This window comes from Ochlerotatus camptorhynchus, unplaced genomic scaffold (genome assembly GCF_037179485.1).
Source record: "Ochlerotatus camptorhynchus isolate MF236.1 unplaced genomic scaffold, CSIRO-AGI_Acam_v1.1 ptg000329l, whole genome shotgun sequence".
NCBI classification, from domain to species: Eukaryota; Metazoa; Arthropoda; class Insecta; order Diptera; family Culicidae; genus Ochlerotatus; species Ochlerotatus camptorhynchus.
In genome coordinates this window covers 45,778-66,249 of record NW_027040817.1, presented here as the reverse complement: position 1 = coordinate 66,249, position 20,472 = coordinate 45,778, and the positions used below count along the sequence as shown (strand labels likewise).

At 38.3% G+C, this 20,472-nt stretch overlaps 1 protein-coding gene across 1 annotated transcript in view; it reads right to left on the bottom strand.

Moving 5' to 3' along the window:
• The window catches only part of LOC135708273 (uncharacterized), a 223,657-nt gene extending 205,665 nt beyond the window's left edge, over window positions 1-17,992 (bottom strand). Inside the window, exon 1 of the mRNA XM_065230275.1 lies at window positions 17,126-17,992. Coding sequence (XP_065086347.1) covers window positions 17,126-17,992 — 867 coding nt within the window. The remainder of the gene's footprint in view (window positions 1-17,125) is intronic.
• Window positions 17,993-20,472: the final 2,480 nt, after the last annotated feature.

Genomic DNA, 20,472 nt, shown 5'->3' with positions numbered 1-20,472 from the left:
AGTTACATCTTAGGCAAAAGTATCTTGTGGCATGTCAAATCATGCCAAATAGGTAGAATCAAGAGAATTAAGATGATTTGAGATGATTTTGGCCAGTTTGGCATCGGTTCTGCAACGCGGATCTGTGAACTGCGGCAAATGGTTTGTTGGTATATAATTACATTGAGGTTATGATATCATATTATGCCAAAATGAAAGCTACACAGATAAAAATTCTGAATTTTAATTGTGATGTAAACATTCATTCACGTAAACTTAAATTTAATTTCACACAACCGAGCAACTTGTAAACAATGTTGTTTACAAAGATGGGCTTTTGTATACAATATTTGCTACATTGCATGAATTGTGCTAGAACTTTACATGATATATAATGTAAACTTATATGATATATGATGCTCCATTTGTGTGCATCATATTGAACAGAAATTTACACTACTTTTCGAACTGTGTATGATCAATAAAATCAGGTTGTATTGTATCTGACCTGATATGGGCGCATTGGCATCGGTTCCGGGAAATCGGGTGAAATCTGTTTTTATACCCCACAGTAACATTCGCGGTATAATAATCATGTTGCATATCAAATCATGTTAGCATGATAAAATAAGTTCAGTAAAGATTATTTGTGGCGATTCCTTTGGCATATGGTCACATTGGCATCGGTTCATATATTCCTTTTCTTCGCTTACACTTTGGTATCCGCCTAAATTGATAGCAGGCAATGCTCGTGTTAGAACTTCAAAGCCACAAAGAAGAAAAAGAAGACCTCTTGGACTCAATTGCATTCAGTTGTATGCTTAATATAAATTTTCATAGCAGCACCGGGAAAATATTCCGAGAACTAAACGGGAAAAACCGGAAATTTGTAATCGACATTTGCTGGTCACCAGGTATTGAACATTTTCAAGAATCTTGAGGATTTCATATAGAACTGTCTGTAATCCGTCTTACCCTCCAATGCGTTCTTATCCCGTTTTCCCTACATGGCAATACAATTATGACCTAACTCAACCAATATTTAGTAATCATTAGGTATCTGAAGGCAGTGCTGTCTAGGAGGGTATAAACACTATCATTTTCGTAATCCTACCGATTCTATTGTGGTGGTGTGAATTCTACTTATTTACAAACCATCCTGTAGTAAGCTTAATAAGTATTGCGAATTGCGTTATTCGATTTATTGGATCGTATCGTTGGAAGGAGATTCTTAAATTCCCGTAGATTTCGCGTTAGTGCCTATTAGACTGGCCCACAAAAATACAAGTTCTAATTTTCCACTGGCCAACCTCTAGATGTGTGCCTTTAGGTGAGAAAACCATTCTCTGAAAATTTTAGCTCATTTGGTTGTAGGATGAGCTGGCGCTTTTAGTTTGAATTTTGTATGCTCTTTATTTATTTATTTATTTATTTGTCGTCAATCAGTGTAGACCGTTTTACAATTGTTGTCTTAAGTGCTATTTTTACAATTTATGTTTTTAGTGGTCCCATTGAACGCTATTGAAGAATTATGGAATCGGACCGCTGGTTGTGTAGATATGGCCGGAACAAGTTCCGGCGTTTATGGGTCATGAGGCTAAATTTGACTTGAAAGGAACAAAACCCATTAAGCGACACATCAAATTAAATCAAAATTTGATATCAAGATCAATGGTGGAAAATATTAAGTACCTCGGACCATATTGGCCACTTCCGAAAAAGCTCCAGGAGCCCCGGGAAAGTGACCAGAATCGGACTTGGATAATAACCTATCATGAGGCACATTCAAATCTCAAGCTCCTGACCAGTTAGAAAATTACTGTCTTGGGCAAAGTTGTTCTAGAGATCATAATCTTTTCGCTGGTGGAGAGTAGTTCAGAATTTTCTCACTACGTAGCGCTAGAATACATGTGAAATTATCGCATGTGATATATCTCGAGATCATGACCAGATAGAAAATTACTGTCGTCGACAAAGTTGTTCAGAAGGTCAAGGCCTTTTCGTTGGTGGACAGTAGTTCAGCGTTTTCTCACTTCGCGGCACTAGTATACTTGTAAAATTCTCGCAAATATATAAAATATTTCTAGATCCTTACCATATAAAAAGTTACTGTCTTCAGCAAAGTTTTTCATGAAGTCCAGATCTTTTCGTTGGTGGAGTAGTTCAGAAAATTCTCACTAAGTGGCGCTAGTATATACATGCAATTTTCGCATATACAATAGCTCGAGATCCTGAGCAGATAGAAAGTTTCTGTTTTCGGCAAACTTGTTCAGGGGGAAAGACTTTTTGGCTGGTGGACAGTAGCCTAGAAATTTTTCACCAAATTGCGCTAGTAAACGTGTACAATTCTCGCGTATGCTAAGCTCGAGAGTCTGAACAGGTAGAAAATGGCTGTCTTCGAAAAAGTTGTTCAAGATGTCAATGCCTATTGCTTGGTGCACAATAGTTCCGAATTTCCACACTACGTGGCGCTAGAATACACGTGAAATTCTCGTATGTGATTTGTTTCGAGATCCTGACCAGATAGAAAGTTACTGTCTACAACAAAGTTATTCAGAAGGTCAAAGTCTTTTGGCTGGTGAACAATAGTTCAGAATTTTCTCATAAACTCTAGGCTTTAAACTCCTGATCAACTTTGTTCAAGACAGTAACTTTCTATCTGGTCAAGAACGTGAGATATTTTATATGCGAGAATTTCACATGTATACTACTGAACTACTGTCCACCAGCCAAAAGACCTTGACCTCCTGAACAACTTTCTATCTGATCAGGATCTCGAGATATAACATATGCGAGAAGTGTACATGTAAACTAACGCCACGTGGTGAGAAAATCATTAACTACTGTTTACCAGCCAAAAAGTCTTGACCCCCTAAACAACTTTGCCGAAGACAGCAACTTTCTAGCTGATCAAGATCTCGAGCTATTGAATATGGTAGAAAGGCACGTATATACTAGCACCGCATAGTGAGAAAATTCTAAACTATTGTCAAAGTGAGAAAACTCTGAACTACTGTCCACCTGTGAAAAAGCCTTGACATCCTGAACAACTATGCCGAAGCAGTCTTGTAAGCGGTCACGGTAGTTGACACATTTTCTGTGATAATTGACTGCCTTTGCCTCCGACACTTGCAAAACAAGCTATCATAGTACAGTACCAAACTAAAATGTCGTATGACAGGCTCTGTCATACGACACTGTCGCCGAAGACCGTCACGAATGTATGTATTTTGTTTTTTTCTCAAAATAAGAGCTGCTGATGGTGTGCTTGTGTGAATTCTGAAAATAGCAAGCAATGATGTCCTAGTAATAATATTTCTGATCAAAAATGGTTTGATTTACACCAAATTGAGGAATTACAACGAAATCACACATGTCATATGATTGCTATTTTGATAATTTTCTTTTAGCTCGAATGTTATTCTACCACTCGTGTTGTGTGAGAGAGACGACGGTAGAGCATGAGTGTTCGAATACAAACAGACTGTCGCGCACGACAACGAAGCGAGTGTAGTAAAAAACGTCAACTGTTTCAACCCCTGTGCCGAAGACAGTACCTTTCTATCTGGTTGGGAACTCGAGATATTTTACATAAGAATTTCACGTGTATACTCGCGTCGCGTAGTGAGCAAATTCTGAACTATTGAGCACCAAGCAATAGGCTTTGGTCTCCTGAAAAACTTTGTGAAAGACAGTAGCTTTTTATCTGGTCAGGATCTCGAGATATATCACAAGCGAGAATTTCATATGTATACTAGCGCTACGTAGTGAGAAAATTCTGAACTACTGTCCGCCATCGACAAGGCTATGATCTCCTGAACAACTTTGTCAGAGACAGTAACTTTCTATTTTGTTAGAATCTTGATATATTCCATGTTGTAATCAATTAAGTCAAATCCCACGTTGTATAGTCACAGTTTTTGCGGTTTCTATTTACATTTTCCCTATTATCCGCATTTTTTAGGTGTTTACTGTAATCAAAGTTTAGCTTGTTTAGATCAAAACAAGTTTTTTGAGGAATACTCGTTGGTTTCAGATCGTTACCAATCGACAGCAACAAAATGGCAATGGAAAACTCATGTGTGCGGTACAAAGTACAACAGCGCGAGTAACGGAGGGTTAAAGGCCCTTTGGTACATTTTTTTACGGATCTTCAAAAATTTTGTTCGGTTGCCATTCACCCCCCCCCCCCTCAAACGTGACGTTATTAGTGAACGGACCATCATGGGACTCAGTTTTTGTATGTTGTTGTGGCAAATGATATGTTTGATTCCTTTCAGGTCAAAGTTAATCCAAAACCCCTTAACGCCGGATTTTGTAACAAGGGCACACAAACAAACGGTTCATGAAAAATAATTTGCAAGATAGGTAAAAAAATATGACTCCGGATAATCGAGCCATTTTCTCCGGATAATCGAGCCCCGGATAATCGAGCCTCCGGTTAATCGAGCCTCCGGATAATCGAGTCCGGCCTGTAGTTCAAACAATAAAAAACAACTTTGCTGAAGACTGCATTATGAATCCGGTCTGTTTTATTGAGATATTCGTTTTTGAATATATATGAGCATTTTGTATATGACAATTTCAACCAAATCTCCTATATGAATAGTGCTGGGTTCCTAAAATTTGAGCTAAGTAGTCGCACCCAATATTGACTTGCGCCCTTAAAATATAAATCTGCCTAAAATAAAGTTGCGTACGCCCGATGACGTTGTTTCAAAAAGTATATTATCTAGTTGATATGGTACGTTGCAAAACATTTGCACCTTATCGATGAGCAGCACCGTACTCTACAGGTGAAGGCGGCATTTGCTACACAACAAAAACCCGAGGCGCGGAAAATCGTTCTCCCACACCTGGACCCTACACCCAACCGAGGGATGTAAGATTCGCTTACAATTATGTGGGATTCATCATCAGAGGATGTTAGTGGAGACCGCATGAACCGAGGATGCGATATACCTAGCTGCGGTCCAATGCAAGAAAATTGGAGACCGAAAAATGTAGAGTGTATTAGTGAGGTAAATTTGTTATGTCGAAAAAAATAGGAATCCGATTGCCGACTGGACTCGAACCAAGAACGCTTCGATTATCAGACCTGTGCTGTCCCCACTGCTATCTCCATGCTCCTGAATATGGATAGCCTAAAAGCAAACATGAAGCGCTCATTTTGTCGCATACTCGACTTCGTATGCTTACCTTGAACAGAATACTAGAACTAGAAATTTTCCTAAACATTCGTGGGCAAAATTCTGGCAAAACAAAGTTCCCAAAACTACCAGTAAGTTACCAAATCAAAACCTCCTCAGTATCAAGCCCTTACTGCGCTAACCAAAGCAATGGCACAACGAGCTTGTGTTTTTTTTTCCGAGGCACTCGGTCACTCTTCTTAGATATCAAGTACGAGGCTTAATAAGGGGAAGATTATGAATATGATGATACTTAAATTTTTAAAAAATACAAATAAAACGTTATGGATTCGCTTTATGCGTTTAACTCAGAATACCTCTGGCGTTTTAGAAATCATTACCAATTTGGTTTTTACGTTGCTGTTCAATTTATGCTGGAGGTGGTGAATTTGTGATATCTTGAGTAGTTATAAATTATGACTACTGATAAGATAGCATAAATCAATCGCCACATTAAAAAAACAGCAACAATAAATATATGTTAATTAATGCAAAACGGTACATCCAATATGGCTCTCGTACAAGAACCTTAATCAGAGATGTATGTGCTGTTATAATTGATTTTATCGTTGGAAACCTAAATAGGCAATACGTTTACTGTTTCAGTGCCAGGTTTTTGCGTTTAAATCAGATTCCTTTTTCAGACGTTCCCAAGAGCTCGTGGCATTACAGCCAAAAGTGTTAAATCAGTCCTGAAAATTTAAGACTTTTGGAATTTAGTCTTTCCTTGAGCGATTCAACATTTTCCCTACTGAACTCAAGCTTTTCGAAGTCATATAATATGTTATGAGCTGAATACACGTATCCAGTGTTTACAATTTGTTCCGGAGTGATTTTAAACTTTTGTAAAGTTCAATACTGTTCGAAGTGATTTTGTACGTGCTAAGGTTTTTTGAAATTGTTCAGTACATCCCAGAGAGGTCCTAAGCTTTACTCAAGCAATTCAGTAGTTTCTGAAGTAATTTTGAGCTTTTCCAACAAGATTCCAAACTTTCCTAACATAATGTAATGTCAGCAAAGATAGATCTCGTTTTTGGAAACATAACTACAGTGCACTCTCCTCAACTCGATATTGAAGGGATCGTCGAGATATAGAATAACAATCCCATACAAAGTCACTATCGCAGTAGCCATGACATTCATTTTTACTATGGTTCTATAACTAGATATCGAGTTAGTTGACATCGAGTTAGTGGATATCGAGTTGTGGAAAGTTGACTGTACTTCATCTACGTTGCCAAAATCGAGACCTTTTTCGATGTGTCACAATTGAGTACTAATATGGCTTAGCGATAAGAATCAATACTCCCTTAAGTGAATCCTGTTGAAAAACTATTGAAAAATTCGTGGAAGTGAGGAGGATTTCTCGCTTTTGAACACAGCGAGAATCACGTTAACGCATTCCTATCCATTCTATAATTGATAAAGTACTAGTTGATAAACTAATAAAGTATGAGACCAACAGTTTTTACACATTGCAGATGCTAGTCCCACGCATAGTCTGTTGCTTAACTGTGTAATACAGGTGATCTGGTGATAAAGGAGTAGCAACCGGTTAATAATTTTCATGCTAAATTATGTCGGTACTATCTGAAGAGGTTCAGTACGCTCTAAAGCTTTTTTGCAGTAATTCAGTACTTTCCAAACTGATTCCGAGTTTTTCTAAAGTGTTTCAGTATTTTCCGAAGAGATTTAGAACTACCCAAAGTGATTCCGATTTTTATAAAGTGATCAAATATTTTCTGAAGGGATTTAAAACTTTTCCGAAGTGATTCAGTTCTTGAGGAAGTGATTGCAAACTTGAGAGAATTGATACAGTTCTTTCCAAAGCTTTGTGAAGTGATTCAGTCTTTTCCGGAATTATTCAGTTCTTACGGAAGCGATAACAAATGTTCAAGAAAGGTTAAATATTTTCCAAAGAGATTCAGAAATTTTCTTAAGTCATTCAATACTTCATACTTCGTTTCGGGATTTTTCTGAAATGATTCAGTACTTTCACATATGATTTCAAACTTTTCAAAAGCGATTCTGTTCTTTCCGGACTGATTCCGTACTTTCGGAAGTGATTACAACTATTTGTAATAGTTCAGTACTTTTCGGAGTGATTCCAAACATTCCTGAAGTGATTCAATACTTTTTGGAGTGATTTTGAATTTTTTTGAGGTGATTCAGCTCTTTTGAAAGTGATTTCGAACTTTTCATTCGTTATTCAGTGCCCTCTGAAATGATTCAGTACTTTCCGCAGTGATTTCGAACTTTTATGAAGTGATTAACTATTTTTCAAAGTGATTCCGAATGATTCTCAAGTGATTCAGTGCTTTCCGAAGTGATTTCGAGGTTTTTTTATATGATTCAAAACATCTCTCCCATACCTCACTGTGAAAGAATTTTGAAAGCATGATGAATGTCAAAATTTCTATCTTACGCCTCTTTTGTCCGCCAATAAGGATTTGCCCCGTTAGTGGTTATCCTCAACCGGATGAACTTTATAACAGTTCAGTGGTACTATTTAACTTTTTTTTAGTTAGTTGGGGATGCTGAACGTCAAATATCAGACTTAAAGTAGTCGTTTTATACGATAGATAAGGAGAGGAATGAATAGAGTTGATAGTTCCGTTAGAGTACGGCAGTGTGAAAATTGTATATAGAGCGTAGAAAGCGAGCAAATGTCAATGTTGAGGAAGGCGCGAATCGGGTTGATCATCTTCTTTACCAAACTGCCCTGTTGGGGAGGGATGGTGAGGAGTATCTCTGAATATCATGAACCCGATTCGTGCCTTCCTTATTTCTTAATGAACGTGTATATAAGGGGAACTAGCCACTTAAAATTTTACGATTTTGATAATTTTTTCCCTGAAAATGTTTATGAGGCACGCTAGCCATTTCAAATGTAACATATTTTAAAATTTAAACTAAAAATATCTGTCCGTGTGTATCAGCCACTTCAAATTTAAAGATTTTTATCAATTTTAACCTGAACCTAAACCTGAACCTAAAATTTAATATTATTTAAAAAAATCCTACATCAGGTTTACCAGGAGCACAAGACATTTTAAATTTAATTTGTTTTTAAATTTTTCCATAAACTTGTTTACCAGGGCTACTTTAACCATTTCAAAATTAAATATTTATTAAATATTTCCCTGATCATGTTTAACAGGGGCGCAAGCTATTTCAAATTTTACATATTTTTAAATTTTTTCCTGAATTTGTCCTCCAAGGGCGCAAATCATTTCAAATTTAGCTATTTCAATTTTTTTATTATTTTTTTTTTCTGAATTAAGATTTTTGTCCATTTTAACCTGAACATGTATGCCAGGTGCACTAGTCATTTCAAAGTTAACTTATTTTTTTTTCAATTTTTCCTCGAATATGTCTACCAGGGGCGTAACCCGAGCAAAGCTTGAGATCAAATTGAAATCAAATTTTGCTGTTATGATGTAACTTTTTTTGAATACTCCAGTTGATCTCATTTTGGTTGACTTAACGGTTAACACAGCAAAAATGAGAGCAGAATTTTACACTGTTGATTCAAACGGAAAACTAATCCTGCTTTCAATAAAATCAATTTGATTTCTGATTTTGCATTCATAATGTTTAACTGAATACAGGCCTGGCGTAAATGTTTGCATCCATGCTTCTCATGCTGAAAGACTTGATCTTAAATCTCACCCCGGGCAAGTTTCGAATGGCCTAAAATGTGTTAAACAAAACAAATAAACAATAATCAACGACAGATGAACTTAAATTAAATTTTGAACAAGACGTTAACAGCAGAACTTCAAGTTAAGTTGCTTTCATTTAAAAAGGCTTGACTGCATAATGAAAGCACAATATGATATCAGACTTATGTCTCGACAATTGGAATCAAAATAAGTTTTCATTATGATAGGAACTGCAAACTTTAATATCGATTTGCTTTCATTTTGTTAACCTACTTTGCTCGGGAAGCCAATTGAAATTAAGTATATTTTCCTGATCATGTCAACCAGACTACATATTTTAAATTTTTCATTGGGTATAATGACACTAGCCATAGCCATAGATTCTACAAAATCTATGCAACGGTAGCCTTATTTCTTAACACTCCGAACACGATGCCTACGGTAAAATGTGTAACGACAACCTAGCAAAGATTGAAAATATCATGGTTCAGCCATTTATTGGCAAATTTCAAATCTATTGGCGCCATTTGAAACTTCATACTACAAAAATTTATTCGGTATCAATAAATGTAAAATCTATCAATAAATAGCTGGGCAAGGATTTATCAAACATTGCCAATTTGCCGTTACACATTTTACCAGAGGCATCGTGTTGGGAGTGTTAACTAATTACTGTGCATGTACCCATTTGATAGCAGGTTTATATTCTGGTCGTTGTTTTAGATTGGTTGTAAGTCATTTAACACATAAATGGATTTTCATTGTTCATCATAGCGAAGTTTGTTCTACGTCACTTTGTTGCAAAATGTCGATTTGAAGTCTCATTTTTGTATGAAATTTAAATTGCATGAGGATGTAAATTATCGATTCTGCGGTGGAAATTTTCCTATTTATAATGCCTGAACAGAAAAAAAAGCTTACCCTGAACCATTTTGATTTTGGAACTTACGTCACATTGCTGTCACACGGCAGTACATTGCATAAACAAAAATTCCGCTAAACCCTCACCATTGAGAACCACTGACTAACCTAGTTCCACCACCTATGACTGTTTCTCATTCTTCTTGTTCATTATCCTCACGTTCCACTAATCGATTTGGTTTTTTTGACAACTTCCTTCCTCTCGCCAGGAAATATGCAGCGGGCCAGACCACAGACACTGCGCTTCGGGCACGACCGTTGAACTCTTGCCGTTGCCTGCACAATAAAGCCTAATAATAGGCACGAAATGCGGCCAAGAAACATACGCCAGCTGGGAACACGATGTTGAACTCTTATTTTCTTGCCCCCTGTCAAACCACTTCCGGTTTGTTGGTATTTCTGGTCCTCCAACAGGATACCGTAAGTTTGCTGCAGATGTGCATTCTTCTCTAGCAGTGAAGACGTGTCGGAAACTTTCGCATCTGAGCACCAGCAAAACAGTGCAATTCTTCGGGGTGTTGTAAAAACGTATCCTCTATATATGTGCGAAACGAAGTGGCTCTGACTGAAAAGTACCTACACTTTCTCTCTCGCTCTCTCCCTCCAGAGCGAGCGGAATCCGCTGGAAAATGCGATGCATCCTAGAAATGAGACAACCGTAACGAAGCAACTCGAGTTTCTTCCTAGGAACTGTACCGGCACGGCATCTTGTGCTGCTTCGAAGGGAAATAGAGTGCAGAAACAAGAGTTCATACACCACCAAAGCATGCAGGACTGAGATATTTCTGTTTTCCTTAGCATGAGCGCTGTGGCACCTCTATCCTTTCTTTTACCCCTTCGGCAGTTTTGCACGAAGTTCGAGCAAGCTCCATTTATTTATTCATTTCATAAAAATGTTATAACCATAATGCTCAAAGGATCTGCACTTGGTTGCAGTCCGCTTCGTGCTTTAATCCTCGCTCCGCACCGAGAGCACGCTCTCCGTAAGGCTGGCGGTATCTGAGTGTTCATATATTTTTATTGATTCCTTTATGATGTTGAACTCGAACTCGAAAACATAATCATATATGCAAACGTGTATGAATAACATCAAACGGGAAAGGCTTGTTTTACCGCAGGTCGTCGTCGTTATCGTCGTCACCAGGATTGGGCGACGAGAGAGGACACACAATCATGCAATCATAATCACAAGCCCTCGTATCGCTTTGTGTCGTACTGTCGTCTTCATTATCGCTCGGGAAATAAACCAACCTGCTCAGCCTTAGTCAGTTGCAGCATCCAGGATATGGGCCACTCTGCACGACCAACGACGGCGGTGTAAAACGAGCTAGTCCATCAGCATAATATGATAGATGGGTTTATTTATGGCCGTTGTAGAATGGCAATGGCAATGTAATTTTTTCCTCAGCTTTCCATCGACCGGAAGGAAAATCATACGAGGAGCACCATGTTACGAGAAATTTTATAGCCATAACTAGGTTTGCTTTCATTCTTTCCCTATGTTTGATGTTGTTTTCTTTTGTACCTTAGCACAGAGAAATGGGAATGAAATAATAATGTGTTATTTCAAATTACTTTGCAGTGAAGGAGGAAGTCGGTGAATGGCAAGAGGTGTTTTTAACTTCATACATCATGTTCAATCAGTGTGTATTCATTCTTTGATAAGAAGGTTATATCAATGAGCGATGTGCATTGAATGAAATAATTATAGAAGCTGCAGTTGTACACATAGTTCAGTTTACTTTGATGCATTATCGATAAATTCAAAACCAGTTTTTTCGACAATTCAAAGAGATCATCCATACTTATTTATTTATTTATTTATTCGTCAATCAATCGAATCGTAGATGGTGATGGTTCCACCTCTTACCCCTACAAAGGTTTGAGCTGGACGATTTATCTTTAAGATAATTAAATATGACAATTTAACCAGGTTTGCAAACAAAATCTAACTGGTTACAGTAATATAACATTCCTAGACAGCGATGTAAATGTAAAAAATCTCAGGCGGCAACCTCTTAGTTCGCCTTTTTCTCCACCAAAAAAAATCAGAAGTATTACATGGATAATCACCGAAACATCCTATTACACTAGCAACCCCGCAATCTGATGCTATCATAATCTTCAGCAATGTCAGGAATGCTAACGAACCCCCAACATTTGCCAGAAAACTTACTACTAACTCAAAGTATCTTCCAATAAGCTTCTAAATTGCATTTCTCTATATCCTCTATATCCGTAATGCGCACACCAGGCTCAAACCATTGTAGACTACTTTTTTTTTAAATTAATCTACTATTAAATCAAGCCGGCGCCGGTGGTGTAGTGGTAAGCGTGACTGCTTTCTCACCCCAATGAGTCTGGGTTCAATCCCAGTCGAGGTCGGTGGGATTTTTCTGAGGCATAAACATCTCTGGACACGTCTTCCTTCGGAAGGGAAGTAAAGCCGTTGGTCCCGGCCCATGTGTGTTGATGAATGGGTTCGATATCCTACGCAGGTGTGGAAGATGCCTTCCTGCACATTCGATTGCCGTCAATGGATGGCAATCGATGTCCGTCGGTGATTAGCACTAGATTGCGAAACAGAGACCGACGTTAAATAAAGGAAAGAACAAAAGAACAAAACTATTAAATAAAATATTAAAAATCCATCATCACCATTTTGGCGTACAGAAATAGTTTTTGCAGTGCTACAATAATTATCAAAAAGTCGTTATGACAGCTATCCATATAAAATAATAATCCGTTGGAGATAACTTCGTCAAGATACATAATTTGTCAATTCATAAAAAAAAAAATCACTGGATAACTGTTCAAAAGACAGTTTTAACGTGTGAAATGCAGAGTCTTTTAAATTCTGTAAGTGTTGCTGAACGTTTCATATGTCTAGGCATCGAATTGAAAACAGTTATTCCTTTATAATATAATGAATTTTGTTAAGCACAAGTCAAGAAATGTGGTGTTCTTATTTAAACCGCGTTTCTAGTATTATATCTATGAAAATAACTTCCTCTTTCAATTCGATCACACAAATATCGAGGCAGCAAACCGTTAACTATTTTAAAAATGAACACCATAGTCAAATATACAATTCTTTGTTTCACCGACAACCATCGTAAGGCGTCTAGCATCAAAGTTAAGGAAGTGAATCTATTACATCTCAAAATCAAACGCATTATTTTATTCTGCAAGCGCTGTAATCTCCATATTTGCACTGGCCAGACATAAAATGGAAGGGCAAAAGTCTAGATGAGGAGAGATGATTGATTTGTTTAGCTTTATTTTACTGACAATAGTTAAATCGTTTTTCAGTCGACATAGAATTCCATACTTCTTGGCAATTTTCTTGATGACATTGTCAGAGTGAGAGTTGAACTTAAGTTTGTCATCAATAATCACGCCAAGATATTTAATCTCGCGAACGCGATCAATAGTCTCATCATCAATTACAACAGAGACTGTACTCGATTCCGTGAAATTACCATAAATTTAGTTTAACTTGTATTCAATTTCAACAGCTAATATTTCAACCATTTACTTAGAGAACGCAAATCTTCATACAAGTTTGAACGGCATCATCGAAATCCTTAGCTGCAATGAATAACACAGTATCATCTGCAAAAAGATTAATGTCGCAAAACCGTATAACACGTCTTAAGTCATTAATATACATAATAAATAACACGGGCCCTAAAACACTTCCCTGGGGCACTCCAAGGTTATGCCCCACGGGAATGGAAACAGAATCATTAAAAACAGTTCGTTGAGTTCTGTCAGATAAATAGCTTTCAAACAATTTATATGCAGTACTCGTAATTCAAAAGCACTTGATTGTACTTAACAGTAAGGGCCCAGAAATTGTTTCAAAAGCGCGTTTAAGATCCAAAAAACAGCAACAATCGTATCTTTACGCTCCAAATTGTCTTTCCACTATGCTAACACCAAATTCAACGCAGTTTCACAAGAATGACTTTCCCGATATCCTGATTGTTCTGGTATCAACAAAGAGTTGCTATTCAAATACTCCAACAGCTAACAACATGTTCTAAAATTTTCTCTAATGTGTGCAACATGTTGATGGGACGAAACTCTTCGGCTTTAATCGTTCCAGCAACTTTTTCAATAGGAACCACTAAGGATTCCTTCCAAATGTGTGGCACATGTCCATTTTGCAATGATTCATTAATAAGGTCCAGCAAGATGAGACAATGACATGAAAGCAATATTGAATAACTCTAGCATTATCATTATCTACTCCAGCCGATTTTCCTAATGAAAAACAAGTAACTCTAAGTTCATCTAATGTAATTGGGTGAAAAATTTCAAATCTTCAACTACTATTAACTGGCTGTTTTATTTCGTCAGGTTCATCGACCAATTCAATGGATTGATTAATCAATGAAACGCTGTCTACAAAATAATCATTAAACTTAGCTGCAATTACTTGTTCTGACTGTACTAATGTGTCATTAAAATTTATGGACCGTGGTTTGCAATTACTAGGTTTTAATAAAGATTTCAAAATTTTCCATAACTCTTTGATTTATCGATTATTTTCTTTATCGATTGTGAATACTTATTACGCGCGATTGTGTACCTATTCCAATCATTGTAATTATTTGATCTACAAAACATTTTGTACCATTTGTCCTTTTTCCGTTTAAGACGCAAAAGATCCTAATTGTATCAGAACTATTGATCAACCGGTTGATTGGTACACGTTTTCACGCCAATAAATATTAAAATCACCAGCCAATATATTTAATTTACTAGAATCAAGGAATGTCTCGAGCCAGTTCTCTAAAACTTCAACAAAACCCTGGTCACTAGAACTGGGAGAAAGATACAAAACACCATAATTACCCATCTTCATGCCACGTAAACTGTTATGCCCAAGAACCAGTTGCCATCAATAACTTCGTTGGTACGAAGGTTGAATTGAACTGATTCTTTGACATAAATGTCTAGAATGTGATATAAACAAGCAGCAACAATATATCCCGGAATACTATACTGATCAAAAGCTGTAGTTTCTACAATATTAGTTTCAGATAAGAAAACTGAAAGAGGACGTGTTTCCTCAACAATCTGACGTAATGCTACGTAGTTTGTTGACAACCCCGCAATATTAAAATACAAAAAATCGAATTGATTCACTTTCCTGGGACTTGGCTGCATTTTATTGAAACGCAAGCTGCTTTTCTTTTGATCGAAAAGTCTTTTATAGAGCAAACATTCCGAGGTAAATGCGGCATGGTTGACGTCCAAGTTCATTTTACGTTCTTTATTCAAATTCTCCACATTTGAAGCATCTCAACACATTAATCGCTGGAACTACCGAGCACGAGCACCGATCATACCCTACATTTACTTTTTTCGCACATAACAAACATTTATACGTATCGACATCGACTTCAATTACAACACTTAACTTGTTATAAGTGAAGCGTCGATTTTGAAACATGTTCACTTCTTTTACATCATTAATAACGATGTATTCATTTTGACTTTTTAAGCAGTCACTGAAGACATCGGAGGAAAACTGATAGCTCATGCCCACTATTTTCAATCTTGGCACCGAAGTGGGAACAACAGCACTATATTTTTCACCAGATTGCTTTCAATACCATTTTTAACATCACTTACATTTGCTCCTGTTGCACACTCAACAATAATGGAGCCATCTTAACCATTCCTAACATTACTGATTTTGTTTGTTTTTGGATCCAACTGCGTTTTCAAAAACTTACGAGTATCTTCGCAAGACTCTTTTGGTTTTATCACAATGACCTTACGATTATCTGGTTTATTACTTTTACTGTTACTGTTACTATTATTTTTACTTGGACTAGCACGACTGTGTCTTTTTGCAACATCCGCAAACCTCGCATTTTCTTGAAAAACTGACTGAATCGTCCTAGATGAATTCCGTTGATCATTCATTACAGCTAATTGGTTTTTCAATTTAAAAAAATGAACTTTTCATATTATCCAATTTATCCACAAATTAAATTTTCAATACCATTTACATTTATTCTTATGCCTACCATCCCGCTTTTATCCGCGATGTCCACCTGAGCAGCAATGTGATCTCGCATGCCAGGGATCCAGTCCGAGTGTTGAAAAACCTTCTTCATCTCTTCTTCTATCCTTTTTACGCACGAGATCAGATCATTCTGCTCGTCACAACTCTGACCTGATAGACAACTATCACACTTGAACAGAACATTTGCATTATCTGCTATAAGCCTCGCCGCAGTCTTAGTGAGTGCCGCACAAGCGAAATGAAACGTTCCATTGCACGGACCTACACATGTAATTGGGAGCCCACTCATTGCAATAGACTGCTCGCATACATTACACACATCGATTTTACCAACTTAAACGCTAACACTGTTAGCAGCAGACATATTCAGGGGTTTTCTTCTTTTATTTAACATCGGTCTCTGTTCCGCAATCTAGTGCCAATCACCGACGGACATCGATTGCCATCCATTGACGGCAATCGAATGTGCAGGAAGGCAGCTTCCACACCTGCGTAGGATATCGCACCCATTCAACACACATGGGCCGGGACCAACGGCTTTACTTCCCTTCCGAAGGAAGACGGGACCAGAGATTTTTATGCCTCAGAAAAATCCCACCGACCTCGACTGGGATTGAACCCAGACCCATTGGGGTGTTAGAAAGCAGTCACGCTTACCACTACACCACCGGCGCCGGCTATATATATTCAGGGGAGGAGAACACAAAATAAAATTTTACCGCCACAGATCACAATACAAAAGCAATAGCGCGCCGGGAGAAAAATACAAAATTGTACAAGAACGAGTTGCTAGGCAACCTTTCCTCTACTTATCCTGTTAAAAAAACACAACGGGCACGCGTTGGAATAGTCCATTCGCGGCACACGGCACTATTTCGCACGAAATTATGAATTTATTTTCACAGCATAACTCAACAAAAACACTACTTTGTTCGTCATACTCGAAAATGCGTCGATGATTTTAAAATGTTTATTTAGTAGAAACTCTACATCGGGTAATTGGACATCGAGTTGTGGAGAGCTGACTGTATGTGTTGTTTTCTGCTCGATAGTCCCAAAATATGCGATTAGGATGAAGTAGTTCTCTACCTTAATCAGATTGAAGCTGAAAGACTAAGAAATCGCATGAATACATTCAGCGATGTGAGATTAACGTTTCAATGTTGACTGCCAAAAACAGCCACTGCGTGCCTAAGCCACCATTTACCATATTAAAAAATGAGAATTTTAATTCGTGAAATTAATCTCGGCCCGTTGAACCAAACTCAGAAACTCAAATAATTCTAAAGCCCATTGTAGCTTCATATAATAGCTTCGTCACCTACCTTCTTGTTGTCCCGGAACTTGAGCCATCCGGACACTATAGTCTGATCGCTGCCAAGCACGTCAACCCCATCACCAACCATATCTTCACCCGTTGGGCTACACACACTTCGGGCTGGTGAGCTAAAAACTCCCGGTTCTCCCAGCACACTTTTGGCCGGACTCGAAAAGCTTCCAAAATTTGCGTGATCCATTGGTGATTTACCGTGCACCGGGGAGCTAAAAACCCCCGGTTCGCCAAGAACACCTTTAGCCGGTGAACTAGGCGGAAATGGTTCCCTTCGTCGCAACAACGGTGTGCTTTCACAGGAACTTCCCCCACTGCTGACCCCCCCACTGCACTCACTCTTCATCACACTGGCACTGAACTGATTTCGAATGATGTTTTTCCGCATACAGCTGCTGCAGTCCGAGTCGCCCCGTTTCCGCATCACTGCCATCATGGGAGAGTTTTTGGAAAATTCACTTTCTATTCGATGCACGCATCCTGTGGTGGAACTTTCGACGGCACGTAGCTTCGGAGCACAAACACAGTCGTGCACCTGATTGAACTTTCTCGATACGATGGGAGAATCACTGAAGTCGACCTCGTCGGGTGCCCCACGTCGACCGCACAGGGGTGAGCTTTTGTCTCGAATTACACCCTGTAATTTGTCCAGTCGCCTATTTGGCAACGGAGAATTCTGTGCACTTTGGCTTCCACTTTCGAGCAAACTGTGATGATGGGCTTCCAATCGGCGGGGAACGTTGGGCGAATTTTTGCACGACTCGGAGCCGTGAAGATTTCCAAGCATGACTGCCACCGCCAGCGCCGGATGTTCATTGCATCGTCGCGGTGGGGTCGTTATCGGTGGCTGGTTGGCGGACATTGTGTCGTCTGGAAAAAGGGACAAGATGAGACAAGCAAGAGCGTTAACATTATGCCGAAATTATACGAAAAGAATTTGGTATGGGAACACATAAAACTACCATCTTACTAGAAAAAAATGCTTATTTTTCTAATAAGCCAATTCTTAAATTGAATATAATTTAGATCTATAAACATTGCTGCTAAACCGTACTAAACTTTTACTCATGATGAATGTTCTTTAACGGAAATATTCAACGCACACCAGCTCTGCACAAAACGCGTCGAGCCAGAAAATCGATTGCCCAGCTGAGTCGGAATGTATGCACCTTGGTGCTAGCTGCTCGAACGCATCCTATCGGCACCTGAAAATCGGTCTCAAAAGGCGATAGCATGACTCAATGCATAAAAAAAGTTTCTCAATCCAACTTTCCTACAACAATGCAGAGAATCTCTCGAGCCATCAACTGTCTCTGTCCTGGGTCTGATGCTGTTTCCTCGATTCTCGATACCTACTTGATATAGGTAGGAGGCATCAGCCTAGCACTTTCAATGCTTGTCATTTCCATACCTTTGAAAGTCGTTTGGCTGCAGTCGGTGAAGTACACTTCCGGAAAAGGCATACATTGAAAATTGTACGCACCGGAACCAGCAGAACGTGTCGAGTTATATGCCTTTGGTCTAATGCCTGAGCCACAGTCTACCAGCACTGGCGAAGTAGCATTCAAACTGTTTTACAGATGAATGACTAACTGAATGGGAATTGCTTCTGAGAACTATGGACGTGTCGTCTGCGTGCATCCTACCTGTGCTTTAGGAGAAGACGTCGTATTCTCGTTTCGCTGGCAGGCTGCCGTTTCGTTGTGTGTCACAGAAATGGGGAATAATTATGGCTATGTCCGTATTTATGAGTCTAGACCGTTATAAAGTGCTAGATAATAGGTCTCTCAAAAGAGTCCGAGCTGGGTGGATGAAATCGAGCTGTGTGGTGTAGGTTTTGTGGCAGCACTTGCTTTTCTGATTCCAATTATGCAGAAAACAATATTAGCTTCATTAAAAAGCTTCTGCCACAAAGAAGTACATTTGCTTCTGCGGGCAGGGAAAATCCTTTAAATCAGTGTCTCATTGAGATTTTATGATCATTAAAAGAGGTTTCCTTTGTCTCAGCAACTGGAAGAAATGGGTTTATCTTATGCAAAGTGTCAAAAGCAGGAGAAAGCTGTAAGGTACTCGGTTTATATGAGATTGTAATTTGCTTTCTTAGGAGCAGATAAGGTTAATAATGGTAGGCTAATGCGCTAAATCTTATGCTGAAGTAATGCACCAATCTATCTTCTGTGTACTTCTTAAACCAAGGGACACAATCTTAATTAGCAGGTTATATAATACCAATGTTTGGGTACATGAACATTTGAAAGTTCTAGTTATGAAACTTGTAAACTCGTTTGACCCCTCGGATGACTGGCACAGCGAAGAGGGAGGGGTTTTTGGGTTCAACGAGCCGAGAATACCTCTGCACTACTATGAGGAATCACTGGGATGTTGGATAAAAGGGTTGGGCTTGCAGCAAGGTTCGTTTTGGTAAACGTTAAGCTGAATTGATATCCTCACGGTCCTATAACGCAAAAGAACTTGGGATTAAACCCGTGGCTTTCTGCTCAGTAAGTAAGTAAGTAGTAATTAATAATTACAACACACCACCCAAGTAACAATTCAGTAACCATTTGGCATCCACTCTGATTTATGATGGTTTTATAACGGCAATGAACAATCCATTGAGTTTAAATACAACATTTCAATGTGTAAAACTGCTTAGAAATTTAGGTTTTTGCTGTTTTAAAACCTTTTGTAGTCTGACAGGAAATCAGAAACTGTCTTGTTAAAAAAATAAATTTTAAACAGTTTTCAATCCCTCCTAAAAACTGTTTTGGAATTCAAGCATAAACGTCATAAGCAATTGTTTATTAATGTCTTTATAATATACTTTATAAACGTATTCTATTATTATAGAAGCAACCAGAAAACCATTAGGTTTTTCATTAGAGCAAAAAGCATTTATTGTTGTTTTTAGGCTTTTTAAAGTGCATCATAAACTCCTCACTTACTCTGTTTACAAATTAAGCTTAAAATATGGTTCCTCATTATTACTAAAAGCCAAGTTTATGACAAGGAAATCCGAAGGAAGGAATCGTCTAGGATGAAAAATTCAAGTCGATTTCAGCAAAATTTACTTCTTTAGAAGAACCAGCACACCATCAACGACTGACCAAGTGAGCGTGGCCCTCGAATTCATAAAACATTGTCAAAAGTTTACCGGCCTTCTCCAGATCCTGCGAATAGATGACAACCGACAGCAAATCACTGAAACTGTTAATTAGCGGAGATTAGCTGGTTTCCGATCCATAGCAGCGATTTTATTCGGCAAACGAATCACCACATTAGCGTATGATAAAGGTCACGTAGATCAGGAAAAAAATAACACAAAACAAAGCTGTCACACAA